Source organism: Ascidiella aspersa, chromosome 3 (assembly GCF_963924565.1).
Source record: "Ascidiella aspersa chromosome 3, kaAscAspe10.2, whole genome shotgun sequence".
Classification (NCBI taxonomy): Eukaryota; Metazoa; Chordata; class Ascidiacea; order Phlebobranchia; family Ascidiidae; genus Ascidiella; species Ascidiella aspersa.
The window spans coordinates 34,775,718-34,793,743 of NC_139449.1; the positions used below are offsets into that span (position 1 = coordinate 34,775,718).

At 38.0% G+C, this 18,026-nt stretch overlaps 1 protein-coding gene across 1 annotated transcript; it reads right to left on the minus strand.

The window, feature by feature from the left end:
- Positions 1–38: 38 nt before the first annotated feature.
- On the minus strand, positions 39–16,201 carry LOC146162686 (uncharacterized). The gene is made up of 4 exons (XM_083384518.1): positions 15,720–16,201; positions 10,307–10,472; positions 4,051–4,203; positions 39–3,134 (listed from the first exon to the last, which is right to left on the minus strand). Exons 1-4 carry the CDS (start codon positions 16,011–16,013, stop codon positions 2,572–2,574), a joined length of 1,176 nt encoding a protein of 391 aa, XP_083240644.1. The 5' UTR covers positions 16,014–16,201; the 3' UTR covers positions 39–2,571.
- Between the last annotated feature and the right edge of the window lie 1,825 nt (positions 16,202–18,026).

Genomic DNA, 18,026 nt, shown 5'->3' on the forward strand with positions numbered 1-18,026 from the left:
TGTAATGATAAAAACCAACACAGTACAAAACAAAGCTCCACCCTTTTCGTTTTGACTTTATTGTTTTTCTCGACATGAAGATGTGCATTATAACAAACCTGGATAAAACAGTTTGAAGAATATTCGTCTTTACGCGTCACAATATTGGGGAAACCGCCGTAAAAAGAAAATCAAACACATACATTGTTTCCAGTTTCCAGAATAGTGTCCAGAATATTGGTTAAGAAACGCAAATTACATCAGAACCTATATAACTGGTTCCGACTTGAAACTAAATTTGGAATTCTATATTGTTTACAACTTGTTTGATAGACGTATTTGTCGTATATAAAAATCAAAACAAGTGGCCCTGTGGACAAATTGTATTGTACTGTTGACGAGCTTTTGCATTTTATTGGGCCTAATTCAACAGTGCCAATTTTTTTCCAAGTTTTTTTTTGTTTTTTTTTTTGAATACCACACATACGACTATCAACCAAAATTGTTTAGAAATTATAGGTAGAAAGGTAAATCAAAATCGCTCAAATTTTAGTTTATAAGCGTCAGAAGAAGTTGGAGTATTAGTTCCACTGTAATTAAAAAAAAAATATATTGTTTACAGTTTATCCTTAACAGTCCTGAAAAGATATTGGTGAAGCAATAGCAAGGTACATTACAAAAAACGTTGGCGTAAAAAACGATACAAGTGCGATAGAAAATCTACGGTTAATTGTCGGCCCAAAATCTGGGCCGAGTCGTCGTTTAAGTGAAGGGTTCACTGTTCGTCGGTCAGCAAAAATCAACTGTCTACCAATGTAAGCAGCGCTAACGTTGCAAAAATATCATGCAAGGGAAAAATAACGGTAGATCCAAATGATTTACAATTGTGCGACTTGCAGAAGTCGACATTGACACGCAAATTTGCTATAATACCAAATGTCTGTGAATGCCATGTTTGTATGACGATGGGTTAATTTTAACAAAACTTGTACACTATAGTTAGCTAGACGAGAGCTTAAAAGGTTTTGGAAAAATGCGGCAGACCAATATGATTTACAATGGTGCGGCCTGTAAAAGTCGATATTGACACGCAAAGTTTGCTTAATGGTATATAATACTTTTTGAAGGCCATGTTTGTATGGTGATATGCTATTTTCTCAAAACTTGTGTACCACTTTGCGCTTACAATGTTAAAAAAATAACCGCATGTCTGCACTCCGCAACGCTAATTCCGCATTTTACCAAAGCGGAACAACCGTTCCTTCTTTTAGGCGCAACCGTTTGAAATTCGGCAACGGGTAAAAAGCGGACATGTACTGTACAGGTGTAAAACGCGGATAAAGGGCGGCGAATATTTGTACAGAAGTTTTCTAAACGTTGAAAGTAAACCAAATTGTCGCGCGCACTTAAAACGTGCATCGCTTCGTCCGTTTCAAAGTATACAGAAGTAACTGAGGCACTTGTGTTTAAAAAACAAAACAGATTTTACAAATTCGCTTTGCATAGTACGCTTATTTCGCGGCGTGCCCTTTTGAGAATTGGAATGGCACTGAATAATTTGGACACCATTATTGTAAACCCGCTTTGCGATTTGTAAATATTTTCTGAACGCTTTAAAAAATTGGGAAAGTTTTGTTGAAATTTTCAAAAACCAGCATGAAGCATTGAAGAAGAATTGTTTGAGATTGTATATTTAAACGTAAAGCAAATAGTATAGCTCATGTAACAGAACGTATAATTTTGCAAAGGTTTATCAAAATCTTGATTTGTTTTTAGTAGCGTGAGTGCCTAAGTTTAAAAAAATAAATAACCAGTGTAACATTATTACAATGTTTACGCCATTTATAGCGGAAAATATTGCAAAAAAGTACTTTGAATTTCGTTAAAATAAAACGGATTAACAGATCCAAGTCAGGTAGCAGCTATTTTAGCGCCTTGCAATGGTGGCGTACTTTCGACTACAATGAACCCCGCCGCAGTACGTCTAGTGTGTAAGTCGGTCGCTTAAAAGCGACGTCGTTAAAAAGTGGTGCGAAAATAAATACGAGAAAAAACACAGACGACAAAAATAGAACAACGATTGTGCTTTCCCATCAGTTGAATGGGGCGTCAGGTAAAATGGCTTAGTACAAACGATAAACGCTAAGAAAGAAAACTAGTAAAAAATAACTGATCTATGCAAAAAAATAGAGAATCGGAATGTGTATCGTGTTGGAGCTGTGTATATAGAACGTGAAAGCATACAAAAGTACCTCTCACTCAGTTTACCCGAAAGGATTCGTTTTCCTACGTACAAAAATATCAACGCGAAACCTTTCTCCTAGTTTAAACGCGCCCTAAAGCTAGAAACAGCTTAAACCTGTCTCGGGAGTTCTCAGAATAAAAGATTCACATCCAGGAAAAAAATACTCAAGTGTGAATCATTCTCGAAGCAAGCAGCTGATAAAATACTGAATTGTAGAACTTCATCATAATATGCATCCAGTAAAAAAATACTCAAGTGTGAAGCATCCTTGAAGCGAGCAGCAAGCAGCTGATTGAAGACCAGATTGTAGAACTTCATCATGATATGCATCCAGTAAAAACAAATACTCAAGTGTGAACCATCCGTGGAACAAGCAGCTGATTAAAAACCGGATTGTAAAACTTCATCATATGCTCCTTAATCGGATGTTGTCCATGAGAAGAAGACGACGAAGCCATGAGGCTCGCCTGGACTGCTTGTAGATGCAGAAGCTGCTGGTAAGCCATGGCGTCCACCATCTGCGGCTTGTAGCTTAGCAACGGCGGTGGCTGAGTGACGTATATCGGCTTAGGTGATACGTCACGAAGCGGTGACGTGGGCACCCGGTTCCAGAAGTGTCCGTGATGACGTGGCATTTTGGTGATCTTGTCGTCCTTGCGCGCTAAGATGCTGTCGATGGAGAACGGAACCGGGGAGCAAGACGAAGAAGAAGAGGACTCGCCGTCGCTCCGGATGTCCTCGCTGGAGGAGGAGCGATGAGAGAGCACGGTGGGAGCCGGGGAGGTTGTCATGGGTGCCTGGCAACAGACCGAGGACAGCTTCCTTGAGATGCGCTTCCGTCGTCTGCGGAAAACTCCGTCGGCGAAAGTGTACTCGCTGTTTGGGTTGATCGTCCAGTAGTTATCCTTACCTAAAGGTTTGCAATAAACAAGTTAAATCAATGTTAAAACATTTAACTTTTTTGAGCTTGTTTTCTATTGACTTTGCTTTTTATACGTTCAGGACTGTTAGGCGCTCCGCAAAGTCTTACTCTAAACGTAATTGAAAGATTACTCGCTGTTTGGGTTAATCGACCAGTAGTTGTCCTTGCTTAAACGTTTGGAACAAACAAGCTAAAGCACACTATTTACATGCAGAAACTGAGTGTAAACTATGAAGACTTAACGGTATGGCCGAGGTCGTGAGTTCGAACCTCGTCACCGGCTATTGGTGTTTTTCTAGCTTGCCATGCTTGCACTATAACTCTGCTCTGTAGCATGGTTAACTAGGTAGGTAGACTGAAATGCAGGTCGACCAAGATAGGTGCTCGTTATAGGTTTATAGGTGCTGAGCTAGGTTTTTTCTCAGATTGCTTTTTATACTTTAACGCTGATGAAGTCAGTCGGTATATGCTGCCCAAGGTCGATTAATAACTTTTTTTGCACGAGAAGAGCGATTTATTTCTATTGTTTTTATACTTTCAGGACTCTTAAGCGCTTCGCTTATCATAAACGTAATTTGCGGTCAGTTAATTTCTTTAAATTTTTCTACTATTTAAAGAACTCGTCATGCCTTAACTTAACCAAAACTTTTCACATCAAGGATTTGAATAACCTATAGGTTGATTTAATTTACCTACATTTTTAGAAATTTATTCGAATTAAGTAGGGTATAGATATGATGCCCCTTGCTGACAATAATTGTATATGTATATAATACTTTGTAAACGACCATTCCAAAATAGTTTGTAAACCACCTTACCTAAATATAGCCCATTTAAGTCAAGCGAAACAACTTGTAACCACAACTTATTAAATCGCATTTTGACATCGGCCATGTTCACTTACCCCAAGGTCTCGAAGGGTCTCGTAGAATCTTCTGGAAGCATTCGTTGAGCGAGAGATTGTGGCGGACCGAGTTGCGCCACCCAGTGTACGATCCGCGGAAGAAGGGAAACTTCTTCATCAAGTAATCGTTGATCTCGGCCAGCGTGAGTTTGCCTAAAGAAAACAATGGTTCTGAATTATTGTGCTGCTATTTCCAACGAAAAGGCAAAGTTGTTATTGCTTTAAAAAAAAAGGAACAAAACAGAAGAACTCTGTTCGTCTACTATAGAGCAACCATATATTATCTTTCAAAAGGATCTGTTCTGTTTTCCAAAAAGGAAAGCTCTTTCAAAGACACTGAAAAAAAAATTCCGCTTTTTTGCATATTGCATTGCCTTGCTTGATGTATTTTAAGACAGTTGTGTTTTATGACCTCTTGGCATAAGGCTCAAAGGTAAAATAAACAACTCTTCATCGAAGCATGTAACATTGTGCAAACGTTAGGTCGTTGGACTAATTATATTAAACAAATACTAAACCGGAATCATTCTTTAAGATATTATTAATTTCTTTAAGATATTATTTTGGAAGCAAAAAGGTTCTTTGACTCAAGTAAAGTTCATGTTTTCTATTTGACTCTCATACTCCTATTGCCAGGAGGCTCACAGAACAAAGTAAGTAGATGACTTTGCTTAAACCAGATGTAGGCCTAACCTGTTTTTTTTTATGGAACACTGGGGTTACGTATAACTAACTTTCGTAGTTGGATTTATGCTATACCCCTTTGGCAAATAAACCATGTAATACCACAATAAACCTTTTGATATTTTATGGAAAGCTGGGGATTTGTAAAACTAACATTGGAAATAGCTCTAAGGATGAATATCTCTCGTTTTTTAACAACAAAATAAATCATGAGTTTTTTCTTACCTGGCTTTATTCATATGCACTTTTGGTCACACAACAATGCAGTACAACAAGAACCTTACGATTTTTTACGGAAAGCTAGGGTTTTGTTCAACCAACTTTGCGAATCGCTCAAGGGATGAACCAGCCTTCTTACATGGCACGAAAAACTCACACTTAGCCTTTAAACCAACCAGTCAAGTAAACCTAAACGAGCTTCTTTTATATAAAACGAGCTTAATTTTATCTAATGCCCCTCTGTCAATTAAAACAATGTAGTACAACAAGAAACCCTACAGTGTTGCAAGGAAAGCTAAGATTTCATAGATCCAACTTAGCAAATCGCCTAATGGATGAATTTTTAACAACAATGTAAACCATGAGTTTTTTTCTTTTTTGGTTTTATTCATATGCTCTTTTGGTCAATTAAAACAATGTAGTAGCACAAGAAACCTTTAGACTTTTAAGTGGAAAGCTAAGATTTCGTAGAATCAACTTTATGAATCGCTTTAAGGATGAATCACTCTCGCTTCGTGGCAAGAAAAACTCGCAGATTGTCCAACCCAAACGTCCACTGAACACACACACAATGTTGAGCAGCATAGCTATCAGAACCTTAGCTTCCTGTCCGTACATAAACAACCGTGATGGCCTCGCGTTCTTGTTGGCTTTGCGGGAGAAGCGAAAGAACACAGAGGCATCCGCTGACGCGCGCGTTACCGGGATTGTGACGTCACTATGTATAGGGATGCGCGCGCAACTTTGTGTAAACGTGACAAAAGCGAATCCTAAGGACACTTAGAGTTTGGGAACAGTGTGGGATCTTGGGATATGGACACGTTTTTTATCCTTGGATGCACGCACAACTTTTTCACGTTCAGTGCGTTCATCTTTTTTGGTCAATTGAAGGCATGTTTATGGTGGTTGGGCTGTTTTAATGGTTTGCATGTTTGTACAGGATTTCTTTTTGAGGAGAAAAAAAGACAATTATATCAAAAATAACATACTATACACAAAAAATTCAGATTCGCGTATGTGTGTGTGTTAGTTCGTACGTGTGCGTGGGTGGGTGTTTGTTTGCTTATATGTCTGCTAGGGATCAATAGAAGTATAAGAAGATTTAAATTCTCAGGTTCCGGACCCTGCTTCAGCCAGAACCCATTTCCTCTTACAAATCGCGACTTCGAAACCTGCTTTAAATGTATACAATTTGCTTTGTGCTTTTACGACGTAACAATAGACAGTTTACCCTTGATGAATCGTGGAAAGTGACTTGTTCTTGACAACAGTGATTAATCACTTCGGATATTTCAAACAATGCTAGGTTCCGGTATTATTATTAGTTTTAACCGTACTGACAAAAATAGCCTTTTATTTACAGCGTCAATGCCAAATCAAGTATAACGTCAATGCCAAATCAAGTATAAAAGGACAAAAGTAACCGATTGAACATCTAAAAAAACAATAGTTTATCTTTGGAGCATTATGTTGGAGGTTGCAGTAAGACCCACTTATAAGCTTGTTTATCTATTTCCAGGGCGTCGAGTAAGCCACGGCCCTTTGGTGTCAGTTCTGAAATTGTGCAATTATACTTTTGGAAACGCTATAATTACGTAATAATTTTCGAAAACTCCATGTTTGCGTAAGCGTTTATATCCGATAAGGTCACGTAGAGCATTTGAAAGATAATTGATAAATTATATTTCAACTTTCGCCAGTATTTAAACTAACCATTCACCAGGCTTTTATCAAAATGAATTTAATTCCATAAACTAGTGTTGCCTTAATTATTCGACATAAAAGTTTTTGGGCATGTATTTTCTAAAGGTGTAAGTCTACCCTTGTTTGTACGTCAACATGCAGCCACATAAATAATTATATTGTCCAACCAATTTGCCCATGTACTAAATATTGCTTAAAATTCAGCGATAGTGTGTAACGCATCAAATAAATTTGTAATAAGATTTAGTTCTAGAATGTTCTTAATAAAGGAAAGATTTAGTTCTAGAATGTTCTTAATAAAGGAAAAATTTAGTTCTTGAATGTTCTCATTGAGAGATATATTTGGTTTTTGAATACTATCAATGAGTATCTTGCTCTAGGAGTTGTGGCCTACACTTTCCAGCAAAAAACGATTGTGTAACGAGCAATTTTGGGTTGCCATGCCAACGTTTGACGTTTACGAGGAGAAAATACAACAAACATTTACAATTCATGATCGATTTTTTTGTCGCCCTTCTTAGAATTCACCGGTTTGTTTGCTTATGTCTCGCAAGCCTCCGTCAAAAAACAACCCTGAACGCAGAGCAAATAGCAATGTCAGCGCTTACATTTTTGTCCAAAAACTCGCACCGTGGCACTATGTCTTAAATGCTATTTACACTTGTGTATGTTTATAACGGCTACCGGTCTCCTTGGAATCAGATTTACTTCGAATTTTTATATTTTATTGTAATTTGGTGCAAATGACTTTGACAATAAACTGGCTTATCAAAGTTCAAAGTGTACCCAGTTAAGCGATTTCAGCTATGAAATCTATTACGATTAATAAACTGCCATTTTTAACATGTTTACCCTTTATTGCAGGCTGCTTATTTTTCCCTCATTAGAACAAATTAAACTTAAAGAGTAAAACGCAACCCGAGTAAAACACAAGATCCGACTTTCGTTGAAACTAAAACCGCATCTTAAGTGCTTTACAGTAACTATACAGTTCCCACATAAGATGTACGTTTTGTCCGGAATTAAAAATTAAAAACAAAAAACTAATTTTTTGGCTTCGCGTAAAGTATCGACAGTCGACGCTTTCAAAACCTTAAACATATATATTTGCGGTCTGTCGTCGAAAACACACATATATATATAAGTAAAGTGGGCTCGGGCGCAACGTTTATTACAGCATTCCAGCGCCTGCGTAGAGTTGTTTTAAACGTCGGCGAAAAAGCCCAAATCGATCGCTGATAAAGTTTGGAGCTGCCGGGGGCGAATTAAGCCCCACTTACGCAGCCACTCGCGCTAATCCTCGCAGCGGAGCGGGCGTTCCATCAAGAACCCAGCTCTTTTGGGCGGCGAAACTGGACGACCTTCGAGGGCCGACGTCAGCCTAGGGAAGTGCACTTGTCGTCGACACTCGTTGGACGAAGAGAGATCGCGCGATTCGATTAAAAAGACGAAACCCCGCGACGAAATTCCTTGCGTCAACAGGCAGCGGTGAGGTTGGAGCAGTTTGGGTTTGTACGTGTGTGTGTGTGTGTGTGTGTGTGTGTGTGTGTGTGTGTGTGTGTGTGTGCGTGCGTGTGTGTGTGTGTGTGTGCGTGTGTGTGCGTGTGTTTGTGTGGTGTGTATGTGTGTGTGATCGTTTTGTAACCTCGGGCCTTTCAAATGTTGTCTATGTAAGAGTATGTTAATGTGTGTGTATGCAAATGTGTGCACGTTCGTTTCTATAATGTATACATATGTATATATGTGTGTGTGCGTCCGTGTGTGCGTCTGTGTGTGTGTGTTTGTGTGCGTGTTTGTATGTTCTTTTACTAACCTCGGGCCTTCTAAAGTTTGTTTGTCTATAAATTTGTAAAAGTGTGTGTGTGTTCGTTTAAAAGATTTATTCGAATTAAGAGACTGGTGGTGATTTATTTTGGAAGAAAATATATATTTCTCTTTTAAACGACTAAAACTTATTTATTACCGACATTCAACGAGACAGGAAAGTCTAAAGAATATTTGCTTTTATTTGAAGTCATTGTCGTCATTTTCGTTCGTATTTTACACATTTTCAGTTTGCCGTGTGTGTGTATATGTGTGGTCGTTGAAATGCGCGCGCGTCCGTTCCTCTTTGTGTGCGTCATTCCTACTTCCAACACATTGGTTCCATCCTGACCTCGGCTCTGCTTAAATAAATCGCGAGGTTTTGCGTCGAAAGTCGAAGATCAAACATTCTCGATTTAGGCCTACTTCCGGGATGTAAGAAATAACGAGGATCATGGACTACAAACCATTCCCGATTTCCTTAAGCTTTTCTTAGACAACAAATATCGCTCCTTCGGAAAATGTTCACACCTTTAATTGCTTCATGTACAAACTTAACCTTTGTTGGAATAACTTAACCTTTTGTTGAAAAGAGTGTTTTTTCAAATGGCTGTTGTAGTTTACGTATACCGAGTGTCTTTCAATGAGCTTCGGTTATTTCAAGGATAATTAATTCTTCTGAAGAAGTTCATTATATAAAGTAGTGCTGTTTTCTCAAAGCAAATCCCGAAATATCTTAGCAGTTAAAATTTTACTGAGGGTTTTGAGTATTTAGCTACTTGTTAAAATGTCAGTATTAGGGTGAAACTTATTACATTTTGTCCCCCACAACTTGTACTGGATTTTGCCATTAGTTTCTTTTACAATCAAGATGCAAGTAAATTTAAGACAAAATCGCTTTACTTTAGACGACCATTATGCAATTTGCATGTACAGTTGTACTAGGCTTAACATATTGCCGCTAAAAAAGGCACTTTACTGCTCTACGGTATAGAGTCAATGCTAGGTTATGTCGAGCATGTTGGACTGCCAGTTAACTTGTTGTATTTATACTGTCTTTAGCCTTGTGTCACCAGAAAACCCCTAACTATCAACAAGTATATAGCCGCATTATTTCCCACTTCTGCGTCTTTTGTGTTGCGTCGAAGCGAGAGCGTACAACATTGTGCGGGTAAATAATTAAATCTCGAAGAAAATAAAATTCCACGAGCTAAATCACGCCAAACCCGTAACGGCCAAGCCCTAGGTCGTGATTACAACATGTTTTTGAAGTCTTGTTTATCAGTAGGATGTGAATTGGAAAAGCAAAAGCCACGCCTTCATTTTTTACCATAAAAAATATTGAATTAGTGTGAGCAAATATTAATCAAATTACATATAGTGTTTTAAACATCAGAGAAGTACAACGTAAAGTGCTTTTCAATTTGATTTTGGGTTATAGTACTGTTGTGCGAAAGCTTGTCAATATTACAATACGATTTGCCATTTAACAGTGGCCCCTGATTTCCAGAATTAGAATAGACAAATACGTCTTTTATAAAAGATACAAGAGACAATTTATGTTGCTTTTAGTTCAAGTTTTACCTAACAAAACAGATTTTTAGAAGTTTGTTTGTTTCGAGACAAGATCAATATAGACAGCTTTAATCCTTTTAGTAGGTTTTGAATGTTTATTTAGTCGGAATTTGTATCCGGTAAAATACATTTTCCCAAAAAAACTGTTTCTTTCAACCTTAGGAAGGGCTGGTGTCGATTGTAAAGATTTATTTCTACTTCCTAAGCAGTTAAATACCATAAAATCTAACAACTTTGCCGGAATGAAAAAATACGAGAGAAAAACACGAACCGGTTGGCGAATCCTTTATTGCCATCGCTATGAGTGCAATGTAAGAGAGGGGCGGTTTGGGTCTCCGTTGGTAGATCTTGTTCGGTTGACTGCTGCCACTGCTGCTGTTGTTATTGTTGTTACTGATTTTGTTTTGCCCGGCTTCTACCGATGATGTCACTGATTTCTGAAACATAATGAAGTGAATTGAATGCGCCGGTTAAATAACGTTTGTGCAGCCCATGGAAATTTGACACAATAGTTTTCTTTTCTAACAGAAAGAAAATATGAGTGTGTCGCAGTTATTAGGGCTTGCAAAAATTGGTGCGGGTTCTTCTGGATTTTAAATTAAAATTGTTGCTTATGTATACTTTTGTAGTATTAAATTAAGTCAATAAAAACAACCAAAAATATTTCTCTTTGTAGGTATCGCGTATCATTTCGTTTCGCGTATCATTTTGAACGTTTCGCATATCTCTTAAGATATATTTCAAAATGATACCTACTTCTGTATGGGCTTTGATATTCTTACTACGTCCAACTACAACCTCCAACAATTATGCTCCAAAATATTTCTGTTTGGTTTTCAATAAAGGGTGCAAAAGCTTTTAAGCTGAAAACCAGTTTGACCAAACGCCTTTCAAATCGCGTGTGCCAAGACATCACGAGTCTCTATGAGAAGGCAAAAGTGAAGTCCCATAAACGTTTAAAAAGTGGCCAAACTTCTCAAGTGTCCGGAACTGCCCAAGGGTCTTCGGAGTCCGGGCCGAACTGACCAAACAAAAGTAACGCCTTCCTTGGCTCCAACTCGAGTGCTGGTCAAACTTTAAACGCCCAAACAACTTGGCCTGTTTATTTGTTTAGCTATTTCCGGATTTGTTTTGTTACTAACGACGCTGTCTCAAACGCAAAACAAGGTTCCTCAAATTTAGCTGCTCGAATTGTAGCAAAAAATGTAGTAATTATAAAAATCAAGGCAAAGTTTTATTTAACGTAAAAACAGAGTTAGCTTATTGCAAACCAAAACAAAAATTGTTTAAACCGTACAAAAATTTTTTTAAACCTTCAAACTGCAATTAGATGAAATACTAATATGTACACAGTTTAGTTACATACATTTGTGCCTTCCATAATTATAAAAAAACAAGGCAAGTAAATGTTTAACGTGGAACAGAATGAAGGTTTCTTAAACAGCGCATCCACATTAAGTCTTGTGGAATTTCTATGGTATATAACTAATATACCGCAATAGCCAATATATATAAAGTATTTGCTATTTATGCCCACGGCAGACAAATAAGTAAAGGTTCAATAAGTAAATGTGTTTGATAACGTAACCAAAAAAGCAAAAAAGCTTAATCTGCCAGTTTTTGCTCCAGGTATTTTCTCATATCATTTTCCCTACTTCCATAAAAGCGAATTTGAAAGATCGATTGTCCAGACACGGAACTTACGTCTACAACTAAAAACTGGCAAATAGATCCCTCAGCACGTGCGCACTTTTGACTTGCGACATTTCGCCTTTGAAGTTCAGCCAACTGTACTTTCAAGCCACTCGACTTGGCGCGGCGGCGGAACTAATAGATCCAACCCCTTGTTTCACCCCAAATCACCCAGCCAACCCGATATTTGCTGTCCCGTGGGTGTGATGTTTGGATTGCACTCGTGTGCGCGCCCCCAACGGTGGGTAATGGGTGTCATTATCACTTTGATTGGCGAGCGGCCAGGGATATTAGTGTCTGGTCATATAGGGTGTGTCGGATATTAGTACTGCAATATAAGGTGTGTCGAAGCTTTGCGATCAAGTTTTTGAACGTGACGTTTCTTGAAGAGAACTCGACCAAAACCAAACGCGTGTACGGGAAAGTTGCCAGGCCTTTTGTGGCGAACATTTGCGGAGACTTTTAGGTAACAAATTGATGATTAAGTGGCCAGAGTGGCCTCCTTATTCACATCACAGTGTTTGGCGAATTTCAGTAGCGACACCCATTTCAAAAATATCCCATTTTTTAAAGATGATCAAGCGAAACAAAATATGTGTAACTTTATGAAAAGCAACCGGGTCAGGTAAAACTTTGAACTTGGTGTTTGCGTTTAATTAAAAAGAGACCAAAGTTACTTGCAAGTTGAAGAAGTTCAATTTAGATTTTTTACGCCCATCGTACATTTTAAGATCTTCTCAAAATGGCCACTCTTAAAACTGCCCAAAAATATTTATAATTAAATTTCTTTAAAGGCTGCTTAGTTTTCATAATTTCATGTAAATTCCACAAAGCAACAATTTAACCCTGTGGATGCTGGACAACTGTTGAGAAACATTTCTTTGTGAAAAAAAGTAATCTTTCCCACAAGGCATGGCCACACCTAGCGGCTTTCCTGTACGTCGCTTTGGAATTCTACAAGTGGACGAGTGGACACCGGGCATTCCGACCCAAAATGGCGCCCGAAACAAGTTGTTTCGCGGACAGGAGGTGACACGCTAAGTCGAGCGAGAAAGCGAAACCAGCTTGAAACGACCGAAATAGACGAAAAACTTCAAAATGGCAGGAAGTGTAGTGTTTACAGGTAATATTGTTTGGCGCTGACGCGACAAATTTAGTTAAGCCCCTGGCGTATTTTGATGCACGCGAGCATTTACCTGAAACATCTGTACAACATAGTTTTGCTACTTTAGCGATTCAAGTCCTTGTTTTGGTTTTGGTTTGTCAAAGACCTGAAGAGATCTATCGTCCTTTGAAGGTTTCAGACCAAATAGCGCGGCCTAATGCTTTTTCTACAATTGGCTGTTTTCGTTTGGCTTGTCAAAGATAACTTAAAGAGATCCATCTTCGTTTTACGGTTTCAGACAAAAACGCGCGACCTAATGCGGTTTCCAAACTTTGCTGCTTTAAATGACCTGTTGTACAATCAACAGAGTCAAGCAGAAAGTTAAGTTTAACGTGAGTTAAAGTCCCATCGTTTCAAACATTCCCATTTTAGCGGAATATGTGGTTGACCTTGTATCTAATATCCTTCCGCACAATGTACAACAAGCAGGACCTTTACAAATAGGCATACTCTTAATTTTTGGGCGAAATACGTTTCAGATCCAAACGCGGTTCTTAATGTAATTTCGACTATTTATGTTGTTGGTTTTGTTTTAACGACAAGCGGCCATTTTAAGTAACTTCTTATCATTTTAGGAACTTCTTACTTAAGTGCACAATTTTTTAGGCTATCAGCTGTCAAATTTCACAACAAGATAATCGAAAGTGATTTGAAGTCCTTTCAATGCTAAAATCGAACTCTGTACTGCAATAGTGTATCTGACGATTCTATAGGTTTCCGGAAAATATATAGACTTTTAAAGGTTCACTTTAAACTTGGTTAATTCTCTCTAAGTAACTCGAATTTGCGCGCACGTAAAACAAACCACAGGCGAAGATTAATGGTTTATTTTAATTCAGGGTTCGGATCGATTTTGACGGCAACGTCACACCTACTGCCTTTACTCAATATGAAACCGGGCTTTCAGGAATTTCGCCACCGCGATTTTTTGAGAAAACCTAACGACCGAAAGGGAATTGCCCTCTGGAGGTCGTTGCCCCGATTTTCATGGAATACTTGAGACGATTTTTGTGCTAAAAAAGGGGTTAACGACCGTTTACGAGCGTCTCGTTTATCACTGCCGGTTCATGTTTTATCAGACGCCAAATTTGTTTAACACTCGGTGTAGAACGTCATACAAACCAAAAAGGGTTTAGCGCCATAGATTTGAAGTGTCATAAAAAATGTTTGTTAAACTGATGGTATATAGTTAGCCCCATATGCGTTGTGTAACGAACGTATTTCAGATTGATAAAGATGTAACATATGTCCTTACAATATGTTAAAATGTTTAATGTCTATTCATTCTTCTCATTTTATTGATTTTATAAATTTCAGTTCAGTTTATTTTACTTTTGACCAGTGGTGTAATGACTCAAGTGAATATTTTTAATTTCTTTACTTGAATTGACTCTTTTAGACTAACGACTTGACTTGGACTTAATGGTTTTCTTTAAATTATTTTTTTGGTAAAATTTGTATAGTTTCACCATCATTTTTGTCCATACAGTTTTCTTGCTGTATGTTACAATTTTGTTGATTGCTTAATTACTTCTCTGGGTGGGATAAGTTTACCAATTTTAATAATTTAAGATTTGTTGTGATGCAAATGACTTCACTATGGGACTCGACTTGCTATGACAATGACGCGGACTGGGACTTGATTTTTCGCACGAATTGACTTAAACTTGGGTATTTAGGTATTTTGCAGGTAATTTTACCACGATTTGTTTGCACCACTGCTTTTGACAAAGGGTGGTTAAAATGTAATATATATTCTTTTCAGGGCAACTAGGAACCATTCACAAGGACATCCTATTAAACTGCAAACAATGGCAAAATAAATGATGTATTGTAATCTTAAGCTACAGCATTCTTACCACAAAGGAACATGTGCGTATATTTGAACTTCGTGGAAGGGCAAACCTAGTATATTGTAACCTACCAGGTGCCACACGTATTGAACAACGGATTTCATTAAAATATCTGCCCACCCAATAGCGTGCCCAACACAAAAGAACCGGGGCAGACTGTTGAAAATATTGCTAAGGGGCGTAATTTTCGACCAATATTTGACTCCATTCATAAGCGTTTATCGCCTACGTCGGTGAATTACTAAATCCTTATGAAATATGTTAATTTAGCTGAATCAGCACCATATGTTTACGATTTGGAAATTACTGGACTTGACTTAAATTATTTAGGTAAAAATACATTAAAGCATAATGGTTTGAGGTTTTAGTTAGAATATCAAAGCCCAGATATAGAAGGTGGCATTTTGAACGTTTTCAAAAATCTCTTTATTTCAATCGAAACACTTTCAAAATGCTAGCTTTTTCTACATGGGCTTTGTTATTCTTACTAAGGTTGGACTTGACCTCAGTGTTAAATGGCTTGACTTGCACTATTGTCATCGAGGCAAACAGCTTGACAAATTCTTTAGAATGCTGCGACTAACATCCACTAAATCCCAAATGTGTGCGCGTTTAAAAGATTGTCTTCCCAGGCACCGAAATCCAAATGATTGGTAAATCATAAGAAAAATACAATTTAAAAACATCAACAAAAATTTCTCTTACAGCCTGAAATCCAAGCGTTACCGAGTGCTGAGACAAACTCGCACCAAATCGAAAAATATGGAGCGGGTTTTAAAATTTCTAATGAATTTCAAACACGGAAATACACATTTGGAAAATAGGCATGAAACTAAAAATGAAACATGATTTTCAAGCACAGAAATCTAACTTTAAAAAATACGCATGAAAACTAAAAGTGATTTTCAAGCACAAAAACCCACCATTGGAAAATCCGCATAAAAACTAAAAATTAAACCAAAACGTCTTCTTACCTTGAACTGCTGAAGTTCGTTCGGCAATCTTTGCTCGGTCGTTGAAATAGCAACGACCTCGTTTTCCACGTCATCATCGGTTACGTTTATGATTTCGTCATCGTCTTCACTCCCGCTCTCCGCCACGCTGCCACAACGCGGCGTGACGTCACGAGTGATGACGTCACGACGCGGCAGGCCCGGGAACTGGAAGGCGTAAAGTCGACCTTCGGCAAATTCCGGCTGCCTTGCCAGGAAAATCTCGTTGCGCTGAAGCTGCTGCTGCTGGTCCATGCTTGCAATTGATGACATCATAGTTGCGGTGTGACGTGGTTTGCGTCGCGATGACGTCACGCATAACAGTATGGAAGCTTCTCCGGTTGAATTTTCTCGATGCGAAAGTAGATCGACGTCGGCTAAAAGAAACTGATTGCGCGCCGCTTTGAATGCTAAAAATTGTACGAGAGCGGATTTCTCAACAGCAGTGTTGTTGATCGTTGTACGGTTTTGCCCGGTATGAGCCTCACTAGCCCTGGTTAAGCCTTGCCTACCCCGCAGGAGAGAAAGAGAGAAGCGCCCCTTTTTCCCCCTTTCTCTCTCGTTCTCCGAGCGCCCCTCTTTTCAATTTGCGCCTGTTTTTTCTGGAGAGAGAGCTTATAGTTATGACTTCTGTTGGGCGCGCGGGGGCCGAGGCCATTGTTGTGCGAGCACGCGTAGAAAAACACACACACGCCCGATGTTGCTGTAGGGGCTCTCTCGCACATAAGTGCCCGTATGCGGCGCGTCATAATAATATAGTTTATTCGTTTCTAAGCCCCTTTAATCAAACTGGCCGGGGCTAGGCCCGTCCTGGGGGTAAACAGTCAGGACTTCGTGTTTGTGTTTCCTGTCTTAAGTTGGTCTTGACGATTTAAGTTTTGTTAGGCGGGTCCTTGGGTGCTTTTGTTCCCTAGGGCGACGCGACCAATATGAGTGCTGGTAATTCGCAGTGCTGTATAAATAACAACGTTATGTGTTGCTGCTGTGGTAATATAAATCCTCAATCTCGATTCCCTGAGTTTCTCCAAGGCTGTTTTTCATCCAGTATTGGCAATCTATGTGCTATTTTAATTGCGTAACATGTGCCCTGTTTGGAAAACACAGATGTTTTTTTTGTTAAACTGGCAATAAAAATTAATGTCAGTTAAAAAAGCACTTAGATTACCAAAAAACTTAAACAAGCTCGAGAAAATATAAATTTTAGTTTGTTTTCTTGTTTTTTTTTCTTTATATTTTATTTGTGCTTTTAGGCAAGTATTGGCGATGTATGTAGCCTACTGTGAAGTTTGCCATTTTAACTACATCAGTCTGTTTGGCAAACACAGAATTATTTTCTTTTTTGTTAAAGTGTAAATAAAATAGTTGTCAGCTAAAAATGCACTTTGTTTTACTGTCTGTCTGTGATTTATTTTGGTTTCCTATTGTTTAGACATTTTTTGTTATCGTACTCCAATTAATTTTAAACACATCAAACACAACTGATAAATAAACTTTTTTTATCATTTGAACAAAATCGCATTTATCCACACAAAAACACTTAACAGTAAACGCCGAGCGATTTCAATTGTTACGAGTTAGTTTATCTATAAAAACAACAAACTTACGACACCGACAAATGGCAATTAGGTTTTTTTTTTTTAAAAGCAATGTCAAGCTTGGCAAAACTAAATGAAAGCACCTTTATGAATTCTCTCTTTATTGTTTAGGAAAGAAAGCCGTGCTGAAATGACTGGGTAAGGTGAAGTGAGTGGATTGGGTCTTATGTTGACATTGGTTGTCATAAACATTAAACACTTGAAGCACACAAAAGATAAACACATTTCATATTCAACGGAATAAAAAAATGGCAGAGAAGGACTTAAAAAATAAATCGTGTATGTGTGTGGGGCATTTCGATAATGGGTGATTTATAGAAAACTTTGTCAATAGTTTAGTAATTAATAATTAAATAGTTATTAACTAAAATAGAACACAGTTTTTTTACTAGTTTTAAAATATTTAAAAAAGAATTATGGATGAATAACAGACAAACTAATATCGATTTGCGTTTTTAAGTTCAAACAATTCTTTACTAAAAGTAAAAAGTTTAATATTTTTAGGGTTAAATGATATGTGTATATTTTTCAAACCAAATTAAAATAGATCACTTTAATTTATAGCGTTTTTGTAAACCACTGTTGTTTTTTCAAGTGTTTACATTTTGGCCGAGTAAGCTACCTTCCGGTTGTTTACGAAAACACAAACTAACGGACAATTAAGTTTGTTTGGCAGTCAGGGTCTTTGGGGTAC

What these genes read in the sequence shown, in the direction of transcription:
- LOC146162686 (XM_083384518.1), bottom strand. Translation starts at nt 16,013, where the DNA reads ATGATGTCATCAATTGCAAGCATGGACCAGCAGCAGCAGCTTCAGCGC. An exon ending in AATAAAGGATTCGCCAACCG is followed by an intron (nt 4,204 to 10,306) that starts GTTCGTGTTTTT and finishes TGTTTTCTTTAG; the next exon opens with GCAAACTCACGCTGGCCGAG. An exon ending in AGACCCTTCGAGACCTTGGG is followed by an intron (nt 3,135 to 4,050) that starts GTAAGTGAACAT and finishes GCAAACCTTTAG; the next exon opens with GTAAGGATAACTACTGGACG.